Here is a 13208-nt window from a genome sequence, read left to right as displayed (position 1 = left end):
GACCTACATCCTTACTTCCCAGAATAGGAAATCGGAGCCTAGAATCAAAAAATCAAGACAAAGGAATATGTGCGTGTTATATACAGGCATACAGGAAAAATGCCAAAATCATCAGCTGGAAGAATTTGCAAGTGATTGTCTCTGGGAAAAGGGGCAACGAGGGGGAACCACTGTTTTTCATATAAACCTTGGAGAACTATGGTTTCCTTTGACTTGGAAAAGGCAAGAGAAAGGGAAACAGACATTGGTGAAGACACGTGACATCACTGAATGTCCTAATAACTCAGAGAAGTTGGGATGATCCCCTTTTCACCAAAAAGACACCGTCAGGCTCAGCTATCCACAGCTAGTCAGTGCTAAAAAGAGACCAAGACTTAAAACCTAGTTCTGCCCGACCCCAGAAGCTACACTTTCCTTTTGAGTCTCCATTCATGTATTCAACAAATGTGAACTGGACACATATCAAGCCTGGGACAGGAGGGTAGGTCCTGGGACACTAACGGACATGACAGGGCCAACCCAAATGAGCTTTCTGGTCTACCAGGGCAAGCTGACAGTCACCAAGTCACCACCACTAACAAAACCAAGTGCAGCAGTGCCCACCCCGTGCAATCACAATCTAGTAAGGGTAACACTTGTCTGACTCCTGGCCTCCCCCTCTGCCAGCCCATCATCAGTTCCAGGGAATAGTGGTGCCTTGTTCCCCCCAACCCCCAACAGGTGAGTCATCACATGCCACTGCCTGGCACTTGCCCACAACACTTCTGGGAACTCGACAGGCCATCACCCAGGCCTGCCAGCACCCTGCCACCCAAGTCCAAGGCCCTCAGTTTTGATTTGAAAGGTATCACATTTTGTTTTGTTTTAGATCAGAGTCAAGCTCAAAGGCCAGACCAGCTCCCCAAGGGAGAGCTACACACACACACACACACACACACACACACACACACACACAGAGTCCCTTGCATACATGAAGGGAAAGTGAATACCTTGCACAGACTGGCCTCAGCAAGTGCCGGAGGGCCAGGACAAGTCTCAGACACCAGAGAGTAGAAGGAAATTTTTGACTGTTCTGGAAGGAAATCTCAGACTGCTGCTCACTGTGGGTGGGATGGGGCAAAGCTGCTGAACTCTCCTGAGCCTCAGTGTCTGCATCTGTAGACTGGGGCTACCTCACCAACCTGAGAGGGTTCTGGCAGACTTAAATGAGGTAATGGAGGTGCCCGTGCTTTATAAGCTGCAGGGGTCACGAGACACCCCAGGATGAGGATGACAGGATGGGTCCCCTCGGCTGCCTCTGGTCCCTTCTGCTGAATTCAAGATTGCAGGCATTTCATCTTGTCAGTCTCTGAAAAGGGGATCCTTGTCCCCACTCTTCGTAGGAATCATCAGTTAGGAATTTAGACTTTATTTTGTCACAGCACGAGGAGCCTGGTAGGTGCGTGGCTATAAACAGCTGAGTCACTGAGTCCACTCTGAGAAGAAGCAATACCCCAAGGCTGGGTGACTGTGCCAAACAGCCTTTAGCCAGTCTCGCTTTCTTCCTGGGTTCCAAATCAATTGTCCTCTCCACGGCCAGGGTGCTCCGAGCCGGGGCTCACCAAGTCTCTCCCCCTCCCCAAGTCCCAGTGCCATCAGTCTCCCCTCAACACCCCCTCCCCACAACTCACTCAATCTTCCCAGACTTGGTTCTGATTCCTGGTCCCACCACTTACTAGCTCAGCAGCGTGGCGTTTGTGACACCCTTGCTCAGCCTTAGTTTTGCAGAGACAGATAATGACACCCACCACAGGGGTTATTTGGAAGATGTGGTTCAGAGCCGGACAAGCAGTCAACCCCCCAACCCTCACACTCCCCATAATCACAAGATCCTTGCCCTCATACCAATGAAGACAAGCCCTGACTCATCTGGTTTGTATCCAATCTGTACTCTATGTTACACATCCTACAACAACGACACCCTGAATTACCTTCTGTCACTCAAGCTGGGCCTTGGCTCAGCCAGCCTGACAATGAGGAGGACAAGCCACAGCCCAGGGAGGGCTTTTCACTACGCTGCCGTCTTCATTGTACCGCGTGTTTGGGAAACTACTGGAACATCTAATTGCAACTCATCCTTGTTTTATAACAAGAAATAGAAACAGAGAAAATGAAAGTGTCCTTACTAATGATCACTGTTGGTTTCATGAACTTAATACCATGATGATGATACCGTGGGGGTTATGGGCTGACCTTCAACTAAGCAGGGGGTGAAGTTCGGGAAAATAGATGAAATGATAGAAGTACAGTATGACGTCACTCAGCCACGTTTAAACAGTGAGGCGAGATTAAGATTTTTCTTTCATTCTCTGGGAATTTAAGTTCCTCATAATTGTATACCTAGGCTTGGACGTTTAACTCTTGATGTGATGTAGCCCCAAACCAGGAACTGCATGGAAGCCAATACTCTGATGATGTTCTCTTGTTTTCTAAATAAATTTTGATCTTTCACATGAAATAGAAGGATGTTTATCCAGTATCCGACACTTGACTCACTCGGGGTTATCAGCATTTCCAGGGCTTGTGTATCTCAGCTCTACAAGAACAGACCCAAGGATTAGAACAGAGACATTACCGCTGCCAGGCTCATGGAATCCCGGAATCCACACAGCAGGGCATGTGGGGACGTCACCCTCCCTCTTTGGGCTGCACCGTCCACACCACCAGGGCCACAGGGCAGAGCAGGCCAGCCCATGGCATCGTTTCCTGGTTATTCACAGCCCTGCGTGTATCTCAGATCACACCACCACAGCATTTGGACTCCTGGGCAGAGTCTCTGTGGGCCTGGGCAGGCCCCCTCTCCTGTCCCCTCAAGTCCTGCCCTGCTGTCCTTTGTCAGGCAGCCTCCTCAGGCTCCACAGCCAAGCGGTGGCAGCCCTGTGACCAGAGCCTAGGTCCCTGCACTCCTGGCTTGAGCCACCCAGGTGTCCATCAAACTCCGACAGGACCTAAAGGGTATTCCTGGTGTGCATATGTCCCCCAGATGTGTCTCCTCTAGGAGAGAGGAGAAGGTTTGGCAGCCACTTGTAATGCAGTTGTGTATCAGTTTCCTGTTGCTGCTGTGACAAATTCCCACATATGTAGAGGTTTAACACAACACAAACTTATTACCTTACAGTTCTGGAGGACAGGGGTCCACAATGGGGCTGACAGCCTAAAATCAAAGTTGTCGGCGGGACTGTGCACCTTCTGGGGAGAGCCCATTTCCTTCTCTTCTCCTGCTCCCAGAAGCTGCCTGCACCCCGTGGCTCATGGCCTTTCCAGCAACAGCATCACTATGACCTCTGCTTCCACCATCACATCTCCTCCCCAGCCCTCCTGCCTCCCTCGTATAAGGATGCTTGTGATTAACTGCACCCACCTGGATAATCCAGGATCATCTCAAGATCCTGCACTTAATCGCATCTGCAAAGTCTCTTTTACCAAGTAAGGTAACAGGTTCCCAGGTTCTGGGGATTAGGATGTGGACATGTTTGGGGGCCATCATTCAGCTGACAACAGTTGGGCAAACAGTTCTGCAGACCTACTCCGTGTCAGGGGCTGGTGGGACAGAGAAAACAAACGTGCTCCTCTGGGGACCGACTCCGGGCTGGGTGGCAGGGAGTCCAGAGGCGGAGGCTGGGAACTGCCCCCAGGCGGGCGCAGGCGGGGTGCGGGGAGGCTGCTCTAGGCGCGGCCATGGTCATTCTCTGCAGAAGAAGCCGTGCAGACAAAGGTACAGGGAAAGGAGTGGCCTGTGGGAGAAACAGGAAGATCTCCTGGTGCAGCTGGTTCATTCCAGAAAGGACAGAAGTGAGGGGGCCCAGAGCACACAGCAGGGTTTCTTCCTGAGGGCAAAGAGGAGTCTGGGTAAAGGGCGGACTTGGCGAGACAAAGCTCTCCGGACTGCAGGGCACAAGTGGGACTGGAGGAGCAGGAGGCAGGAAACAGTGGCCCTGGTACCTGACAGGAAGGTGTTCGCAAAAACAAGCACGAAAGGCAAGGTGAAGATGAGAAAGACGCTTGAGGGCCGGGACTGCCAGAGGCGGGAGGCGCCGGAGGGGCCGGGGGAGGAGCCCATCTGAAGGTTAAGTTATTTCAGCACCAAATTGTCAGGTCAGCTCCGTGCCCCCTCCCAGTCCCGCACCCCGCCCCAGTTCCCAGCTAGAAGGCCTCAGAACGCTGCTTTTTAAGTATGTCATACCATAGAAGATTAAAAATAGTTTAAAACAGATATAAAAAGGGATATAAATATCGCACAGGCTCCTGCCTCCAAGGAGAGCCCCCCAGGAGGGGGAAGCAGGGGTGGGTCATGATGGCATCAGTGCCCTAAAGCCTTCCAACCAGACCCCCAGTTCTGCAGGGGCTGAAGGCCCCGCTGGTTGACACCAGAAAGATTCCAGGGCCTCTGCAAATTCCCCAAGTCCTCCCTGGCTCTTCCTCTTCCTTGGGGTTTTGGGCTACAATCTCTAAGAAGCAGTGGATCACGGACTCAGAAAGGGCAAAGGGAACGCAGCAGCTACGCAGGCTACCTCAGGGACCCACCTCCCTGCACTGGCCGCCCCCAACCCTGGCCGCAGTCCCACCGAAGAGCCCACCCCAAACCCTGACCACACTCCCCTACCTCCTGGTTTCCCACTGCCTGCCTTTGAGATTATAGACTTTCCCTGGGCCCCGCCCTAAAGGCTGGATTGGGCCTCCCCACCCCCCCTATACTGCAGGCAGCACTCACCTTAGCGTCCCTGGTCCTAAAATGCTCACTCAGCCTCAAGATGCTAATGGCCTTTGTGTGCTGGGGACTCCCCGAGTGTCCCACTCATCCTCCCCGAATGTCCCATTCATCCTCCCAGCACTTCGGGAGGACTCCATAAGGACTATGCGCCTGAAGAGCCAGGCTTCCGGTGGGGAAGTCCATTCTAAAGCAGGCTGCAAATAAGGCTGGGCCGAATGCCACAGCCATTCACCAACATCTCCTCCTTGTCATGTTCCCTGAGTGAGGATTTAGAAAATCAAGTAAGGTCCCTGCCATCCTGTAGGAAGCTCCCTGAATTCCCACATTCCGATAGGGCCAAAGAGTAAATATTTTTGGTTTTGCATGTACTTCTCTGTCACAACTACTCAGTTGCCATTGTGGTCCAAAAGCAGCCTTGGCCACTATGCAAAGGAATGAGCACAGCTGTGTTCCAATAAAACTTTATTCTCAAAAACAGGCAGCTGGCTGGATTTGGCCTGCAGACCATAGTTCCCCAATCCCTGCTCTGATAGGGGAAAAAAATAATAAAAGAAAAGCAGACAGATCAGTGAGGGGCGGGGGAAACTGTGAAAGATTCTTTAAAGCCACACTTGAGATTTTTGATGCTGCCTCTAAGTCCTTCTGTAACTAACACAATCCTCCACTGTTTAAAAAAATAAGAGGTGCAGGGAGGGGGCGGGGGAAATAAGAAACGGTTTCCATGGCAACAGGGAGTTTACTTTTAATGGTTCAACCACTAAAGAGACAATTACTTTATTTTTCTCTCTTCTCCTCTGAAGCCAGGCAGGCGTGACCTGCGGCTTGTCGGGCAGGACTCTGCCCAGTGCCTCGGCTGTTCCAGTCAAAAATGAAATGCCAGAGTGTTCCCGGGTCCAGGAGGGCAATTCCTGTAAGCTGGGCCTTTTGGGCAAAGGGCTGCTTCCCAGAGCGCTGGATCTGGTCAGAAGCCCCACCTCCTCCTGCTCTGATGAAGTCAAGGCCAACCACGACCACGGCCGCTAACAAGGGATTCTGTGCGTGGGTCAGCCGCCAATTAGATGGAGGGCTTCCCTCTCACTGCTGACAAACTTCTGGTGATGGGCTTCTGTTTTACCTGGCCTTGAACACTTGTTCCCGGGGACAAGTGTGCATGGACGAAAGCAGGAGCCCTCTCCCTCAGTCTGCCACGACCATATCTGAGTCACTCGAGCTCCCTGGGGGCACCTTCAACTCTGCCCCACTAGTTCAGATCGGGTGTCCCAGACCTTCCCTGGGCTCTTCATAGAAACCATAGAGAATCAGCCAAGAATAACCCCAGAATGCACATCATTTACCCCTAAGTACTTTCCTAACAGAGCTCATGAACTACGGCCTTTTCTAACAGGACCCTGTGTGGGAGTGAGTCTCCAGCACCTGCCAGTAAGGAGGATTCAGGAATGCAGCCAGCTGTGCTCAGCGTGACCCAGAGCCACACACCCGCCGCCCACCCACGTGTGCCAGGGACTGGAACGCGGAAGGCATCACCTGGGGATGCTCTGCACAGGCCCTGCCTCTCCTTACCTGACCTCTTAGTGGGTACCAATTGGAGCCCCTGAGAGTCCAACCCTCTCCTTTTGCAAATGAGCAAACTGAAGCACAGGCAAGGGAAGAGATTTCCCAAGACCCCCAGCAAGTTAGCTGCAAAAGCCAGGAGCCAGACCCAGGCCCTCAGCCACCCCGTCCTGGCTGTGGCTTCCCCAGCTGCACAATATGCTCCACCTGGAGAGGCCATTCCAGAAGAATCCACACCCTGAGGCAGGGATGGTGCTGGGGCTGGAACACAGTCTTTCGTGGGCAAAATCCAGAGTTAACTCAAAGCCAGTGGCTTGACTCCAGCTGGGGGGCTGAAAGAAATGTTCTACATGATGACTCATCCTTCAGAGCCAAGCACACAGCCCCAGGCAGGGCCCCGATGGGCAGCAAGTTCCTGGAGGAGGTGGAACCTCTGAGTTTGATTTTCTTTGGTTTTTATACAGAAACCTGCAGCAAACTTGCTGTGCCCTCCAAGAGCGAAGGGAGGCAGAAGCCAGAAAGATAGCCCCCCACCCCGGCTCCATCTTTTCTCTGGGTGCTGCATAGCATCCCTGATCCCACCTCAGTCTGCAAAGGAGGTCTAAAGATATGGAGATAAGAGCCTAGGAATTGGGAAGGGAGGGTTCTGGCTGCAGGGAGTGGCAGAGGAGGCTGGTGCTGCATCCCAAGGCAGACCGCAGAGGGCCTCGCCTGCCAGGTGGAAGGGCTTGGACTTGACCCTGTAAAGCCAGGGCAGCCCAACCTTTTCCACATCCCAGGGTCTGTGGACAATGATGCCATTAGTCCTAGGGTAGATGGGAGCTGCCTTGAGCCCACAGTTTGGCCGTGGAGACCCGCTGAAGGCATTAGCAGAGATGTGTGATGGATGACCGGGTGATGGGGTGGCTTGGAGGATGTGATGCAAGGTCCAGAGCCATAAAGAGGTCACTGTGGAGTCCAGGCCAGCATGAGGAAGGTCCAGGCCTGGGCGTGAGCCAATGGAAGGAAAGGAGGAAGCAGATAACCAGACAAAGACGACCAGGCAGGCACAGTCCTGCCCCTGAGCCTGCCTTCAGGCGATCCCAACATCTTTCCTGCCTTCCAAGTTGTGCAACACAAAATTCATGCTGTCAAATTTCTCCTCTGCCCTCAAGGTCTGGTTCCAGTGCCCCAGCTCTGAGAGGCCCTCCCAGGTCCCAGCCCTGAAGCTCTCAGCTCCTTCACAAGTGCGGCCACTGCACAAGATTTACAGAGCCAGAGATGGGACCTGTGGTTTAGTCTGATCTGGGTTCAAATCCCAGCTCTGCTTACAAGTCCATGACTTTGGGCATGACATTCTCTCTCCCCACTTCTGAAACAGCCTCACAGGCTCATGAAAAGCATTAAAGGAAGCAGTTTGCTGTGCCTGGCACGCAGGCTGCTCTAAGTTGGGTTAACTGTTTCTACCTTTGTTTGGCAGTCTGTTCCAAACGCCCTGCATCACCGCTTGTTTGCTAACCCTTGGTGGTACTACTTCCCAACAAATTAGGGCTGAGGGAGACAAGGAGGCAGAGGCGGGTGCCGCTCAGGGAGACCCAGCGCTGGGCACCCCCGGCCTGCTCCCCCAGAGATGCAGTGAGAAAGCCTTCTGTCTGCTCAGCTCCACCTAACTCCAGCCACCTCCAACTCTGGGTGCAGGTCTTAGCCAAGTCGCCCCGGAAAAACAAGCTCAGGGTTCACAGTATTAGGCGCCAGAGCTACGGGAGACAGCCCTGAATGGCAGGAACGTCCGTGCTGTCAGAATCAAAAATTCGAGCCCCAGTCTGGCTGGGTGCCATGATGGCTTCCTGTGCCTTAAAGGCAGGGACAAGGATCGACTTTGCATTCCTTGATGTCTGCATGATGCTGTATGCTTGGCACATGTTTGCTAAACTGAACAGAAAAAGGCTGTGAATCTTGGGGTGGGGGAGGAAGCTCCCTACATAAATGGGAGCATCTTCCAAATCCTGGCCCGACACCCGACATCGACCAGCAGTCAAGGACTCCAGAACTTCAGCTGGACCCTGAGGCGGCACCAAAGAGGGAGAAGGGGGCGGCCAAAGCAGCTCTGTCATCGGAAGGGCGCTCTGCCCACAGCCAGGCAGAAAACCAAGGCACAGACCTTAACTGGCCACCTCTAACCTCAGTTCTACCCTGCGTGGCTCCACGGAAGCGGGGGCCACCAGCTGGAGGCTGCCAACCTCCTGCAATTCCGTTTTCTCTTCTCTGCAAAGGTCAACAACTTGGGCCGCCCCCGTTTCCTCACGAGGGACCCTGGGAGGGTGGCATGGGCAGCTGTGCCCAGATGGACATCCCTGCTGTCTGCCAGAGAGTCTGTCACTGACAGACACTTCCATAAGCAAATCAAGAGGACTTCATCCTCCCGGGTGCCAGGTGCAGTAAGCTGTCCCAGCCCTCCTGGGAGAGGCCGTGCTTTCTGCCCAGCTCACCCCACCTCCCAAAGACAGGTCAGGAAGGCTTCATTCCAACATTCCGTGGGGTATGGTCTGATGACATCACAATTACATTTGCATGGATTCCAGAATTCCACAGTTCAGGGCCATAGACAAAAGCTTAATGGAGGCTGGGACTCCTCCTCTGTCCCTATGATTGCGGATTTGAAATCCCGTTGTACCCAGCGTCCCATCACCACGACAACTGCGACTACCTGTGCTCAAAGGAAGCACACGGCCTGAAAAACAAGCCTTCTGTCTGGACTCCTCCTGCCTCCCTTGACTACCACCCCTGCTCAGTTGAAAAGGCCCCCCGCTTGCAGCCTGCATGTCATCCAAACATGTCCAGGGCCAGCGGACACCCACCAGCTGGTTTGAGCAGATGCTTTAAGCACAGTGAGGCTGCCTTCTGGACCTGGTCCTTTGGTTGGACTTCCTGAGTACCACAGAGACAAGGAGAGAAAATGTCTGTTTAGCATCCTCAAGAGACAAGGATGCGAAGGGAAAGAGACAAAACAGACTCCTGCCCCCATCTCTTCTCACAGCCTCTTATCAATGCTGGGCAGGGCAGCAGAGGCTCGAGCCAGCACCTCCCCAGTGCCCCCCAGGACTAACAGCTCCATCCCTTCCCAATAGCCCCAAACTGCAAACAGCCCGAATGTTCCTCACCAAAGAAGAGCATCATAAGGGTAGTATATCCATACAATGGAAGAGTCCTTGGCAAAAACAAGGAACTACGGACAGCCTGGTTTTAGGGCTGAGAGCAGAGACTGACACAGACACTGGGTGCTAGGGATCTTTATCAGGTGATGAAAGTGTTCCCAAACTGCACTGTTGTGATGTTTGAACGGCTCAGTAGATTTACTAAAAATTAATGGATTGTAAACTTAAAAAATGTGAATTTTACGATATGTAAATATATCTCAATAGTTTTATGCAAAGTCTTTAAAATAAAGGAACTACTGATAAAAGCGAGAGCATAGATGAATCACAGCAACATGATGTGGCGCAAAAAAGGACATACTGTATTATTCAGTTTTATATGAAATTCTAGAGGCAAAAAAGGTAAAAATAGTAGCTTTGTTGGGAGGGAGTGAATGGGAAGGAAAACAAAGTATCCACCTAGGGTACTAGAAAACTTCTACATCTTGAGGGTAGTTACACAGGTGTATCCACACATAAAAATTTGTTGGATTTACATTTGAGAATAATGCATATTTGTATACATTATACATAATCATAAATAATATACATAAAGTTAAAAGTTTATTTTTTAAACAGCAAAGCCCATCGATGCTCAAATTGTAATTGACAATTGCTTAAAAGTGAGGACAGTTCATTGGGAGCTGAGAGAGAGAGAAGCCCACTCAGTGAACTCCTACTCAACCCTCAGGACCCATTTCAAATTGTCCCCATTTTAGTAAAGCCTTCTTTCAGTGTTCAAGGTGTAACTAACTGCTCCTATTGTTGAAGATCCCATCACAAAAGTTGATTGCTTTTACACTGGGAGCTGAGGAGTGCAGGAAATTATTGCACCAAGAATTGGTGAGTATGTGCTTATTAAACACCCACTGATTGCCTAAGAGACACACAATCACACACACACACACACACACCCTGACAGCCCAAACCAGATGCCATCTCAGCAAAAGATACTAATGCCCACCCTCAGACAGGATGTCAGTTCTAGGGCAACAGGACCCAGACGCGAGGCTTATCAAAAAAGATCATCTTCAACATTGCCAGCTCAATCCTCCCCCTTTTACACAAATCACAGCAGAAAAGATCAAGGGAGCCCAGAGCAAACTCACTTGCCAGTGTCCCGTGCACTGGGCTCCCCTCCTCCCCACTTCAGGTCACCTCTGCCTGCACTGTCCTTGCCTAACCTAGGGGTGGAGCAGACCATGTGGGCTCCCGAGAAACATTCTATCAGGTGTAATGTTTAAACTTGATTGCCTGATCTGGTCACCCCCCCAAGACTGCACCCTGCCCGCTGGGGCTCTCTGCTCTTGAGCAGTAAAAGCATGCCACCTGCTTGGGATGAGAGGGGGGACCCAGAGCCCCATGACCTCTCTGTCCAGGCCTCCCCGCTCTCCCTGAGCCACCACCAACCTTGGAATCTCTAAAAACCCACGCCTGCAGGGGAAGCTGCCAAAGAAACTTCCCTGGCCAGGTGTACATGGGTGAAGAGAGGCCAGAAGTGGAACTCTGTCCAGTTCTGCAGAGCCCACATGTGAAAAGAGAGAGGCTGGAAGTCCACCTCTACGAGAAACAGCTTTCTTTGGGTGGGTAGGTGCATGGATGGCGGGGTAACTGTGGGGGAAATTTTTCCTTTAAATATGTTTGTGCTTTCTAAGTTTCCACAATGAATAAACTCCTCTGAAAGATAAATACACTTCATCTGTGGCGGGAACCCCTCCCCCCACCCCCCACCTCCTTGGCCCTTGTCACACTTGCTGGCTTTTAAGCTCCCCTTTCACCTTGTCTCAAGGTAGATACAGGTCCCGGCGTCCGGCGCCGGGCAGGCGGAGCCTCTCGCCCTCCCCGGTACTGAGCCCCGGACGAGGGCAGGGGCAGCTCCCGGAGCAAAGTGGCCGCCTGATCCCACGGATCTGCGCCTCCGGCCTTCTCCTCCCCCATCCACCCCGAGGCGCCGTCCCCCATTCAATTCCCTGAGCCTCGGAGGTACTTAGGAAGTGTGCGAACTCACATACACAAACACACACACACATACACACACACACACACACGCACACGCACACGCACACACGCAATCGCACTTTCTCCTCCCCTCCCTGACCTGGGCCACCGTCCCCAAGAGCGCAAGTACAAACTTCTCCAAACTCGCAGCTGCGGCTGGAGGGGGAGTCATGACAACCCCCCAGAGCAAGCGGGATGTACCCCCCCAACCCCGAGCCCACACACACGTGTGCCGCCCCACCCCCTAGGCCACTGTTAATCTGGCCGCGGCGGCAATGCTGGGGTTTGGGGGCGGGTATCTCGACCCTACCCCCATCCCGAGTAAGTGACAGGAAGCGGGTCAGGACCCGGCAGGGGGCGGCGCGGGTCGGAGTTGCCCGGCGGTGGGGAGCGGCTCCCGGGGCTCCGGGGCTCCCCCGACCTGCGCTCCTCTCCGGGGAGGCCGGGGCGCGTTACCTTGCAGGTTCTGGACTCGGATGTCGCTGATCTGTCCGATGAGCTCCTCGCGCTGGAACCAGTCCCATTCGTGCGCAGCCATGAAGCGCGGGCGGGAGGGCCCGGGCGCCGGGGCCCGGCGCGGGCGGCGGGCGGGCGCGGAGAGCCAGGCGGGCTGGCGGGCGTGCGAGAGGCACGCACCCGGCGAGGGCGCCGCGGAGCCCGAGGAGCGCGGGCGCGGGCGGGGCGCGGGCGGGGCGGGCGCGCGGTCGGGCCGCCCCCGCCGCGGGCGGGCTGCGGGTGCGGGGCGGCGGGTTCGCGCTCACTCCCCCATCCGGGGGCGGGGGCCCCGGGGGGCGAGAGGAGGGGCGGGGCGGGAAGGGAGGCTGGGCTCCGGCCGGTTTTTTTTTTTTTCCGGGGTGTTTGTTGGTTGGATTGTTTGGTTGCAAACGGGTTGGTGATGAGGGGCGGGGTCCCAGCCCACAGATTATGATGTCTCAGGGGGCGGTGGGCCGGGTGACGCAACCCGGGGTGAGCTCGCGGGTCCCCGTACCTGGTCCCGGAGGACCCGCTCCCTCCCACCCTGACTCCACCTCAGCACCTCCCCCACCCCTCCCACCAAGGTCCCAGAGACACCCACACCCTTCCACCTAGGGTCCTCCCCACCTACACACACACAATTCGGCCGCCCCCTGCCGTGTGAAGGCGCCCAAGTCGGGCCCAGCCACCCAGAGAACACCTATGGGGAGCAGCGAGGGCCTGGGCAGGGGGCCAGAGAGCGTGGAGTTGGAGTTAGGGGAATTCTCTAGTCTGTTTCCAGATTGGGGACCCGTGGCAAGAAGGACTTTTTTCCTGGATTTGGATCTTGGGAGCCTTTGCGCGAGATCCAGTCCAGAGATGACCCCAGGTTCTGGGGAGGAGGGAGAAGCAGCCAATCACCCGGCAGCTGGTATACCCTGTGGAGTCCTGGGCCCCTGAATTTCCAAGTGACCCTTTACTGAAAATAAAAAATGGGTATGGGCCTTTGCGATGGGTGTGTGTGTGTGTGTGTGTGTGTTCACCATCAGTTTTGACTCTTGAGAGTTCCAGGATCTTATCTTGTTTGGGGCTCACAACTCATACCTTGGGCAGAGTTCTTTACTGGTTTTTCAAACACGGAGAAAAGGAAGCTTTGGAGTCCTGGAATTTGCCAAAGGCTAAGGAATGAATTAAGGACATGAGGTCCCAGCCCCCAGCTCAGTACTCTGACCCTTTCCAGAACACACACACACACACACACACACAGTGGGAGGGAGAGAGAG

At 53.9% G+C, this 13208-nt stretch overlaps 1 protein-coding gene across 2 annotated transcripts in view; it reads right to left on the bottom strand.

The window, feature by feature from the left end:
- CLMN (calmin) overlaps positions 1-12131 on the bottom strand; it is a 113056-nt gene extending 100925 nt beyond the window's left edge. Inside the window, exon 1 of one of the 2 annotated variants that reach the window (XM_045505676.2) lies at positions 11929-12131. In XM_045505676.2, the coding sequence (XP_045361632.2) occupies positions 11929-12010 (82 nt within the window). In that variant the 5' untranslated portion in view covers positions 12011-12131. The remainder of the gene's footprint in view (positions 1-11928) is intronic. The other variant, XM_010968750.3, reaches the window with a different exon arrangement.
- Positions 12132-13208: the final 1077 nt, after the last annotated feature.

This window comes from Camelus bactrianus, chromosome 6 (genome assembly GCF_048773025.1).
Source record: "Camelus bactrianus isolate YW-2024 breed Bactrian camel chromosome 6, ASM4877302v1, whole genome shotgun sequence".
NCBI lineage: Eukaryota > Metazoa > Chordata > Mammalia > Artiodactyla > Camelidae > Camelus > Camelus bactrianus.
The sequence above is the reverse complement of the archived record's forward strand: the minus strand, read 5'-3'. Positions and strand labels throughout refer to the sequence as shown.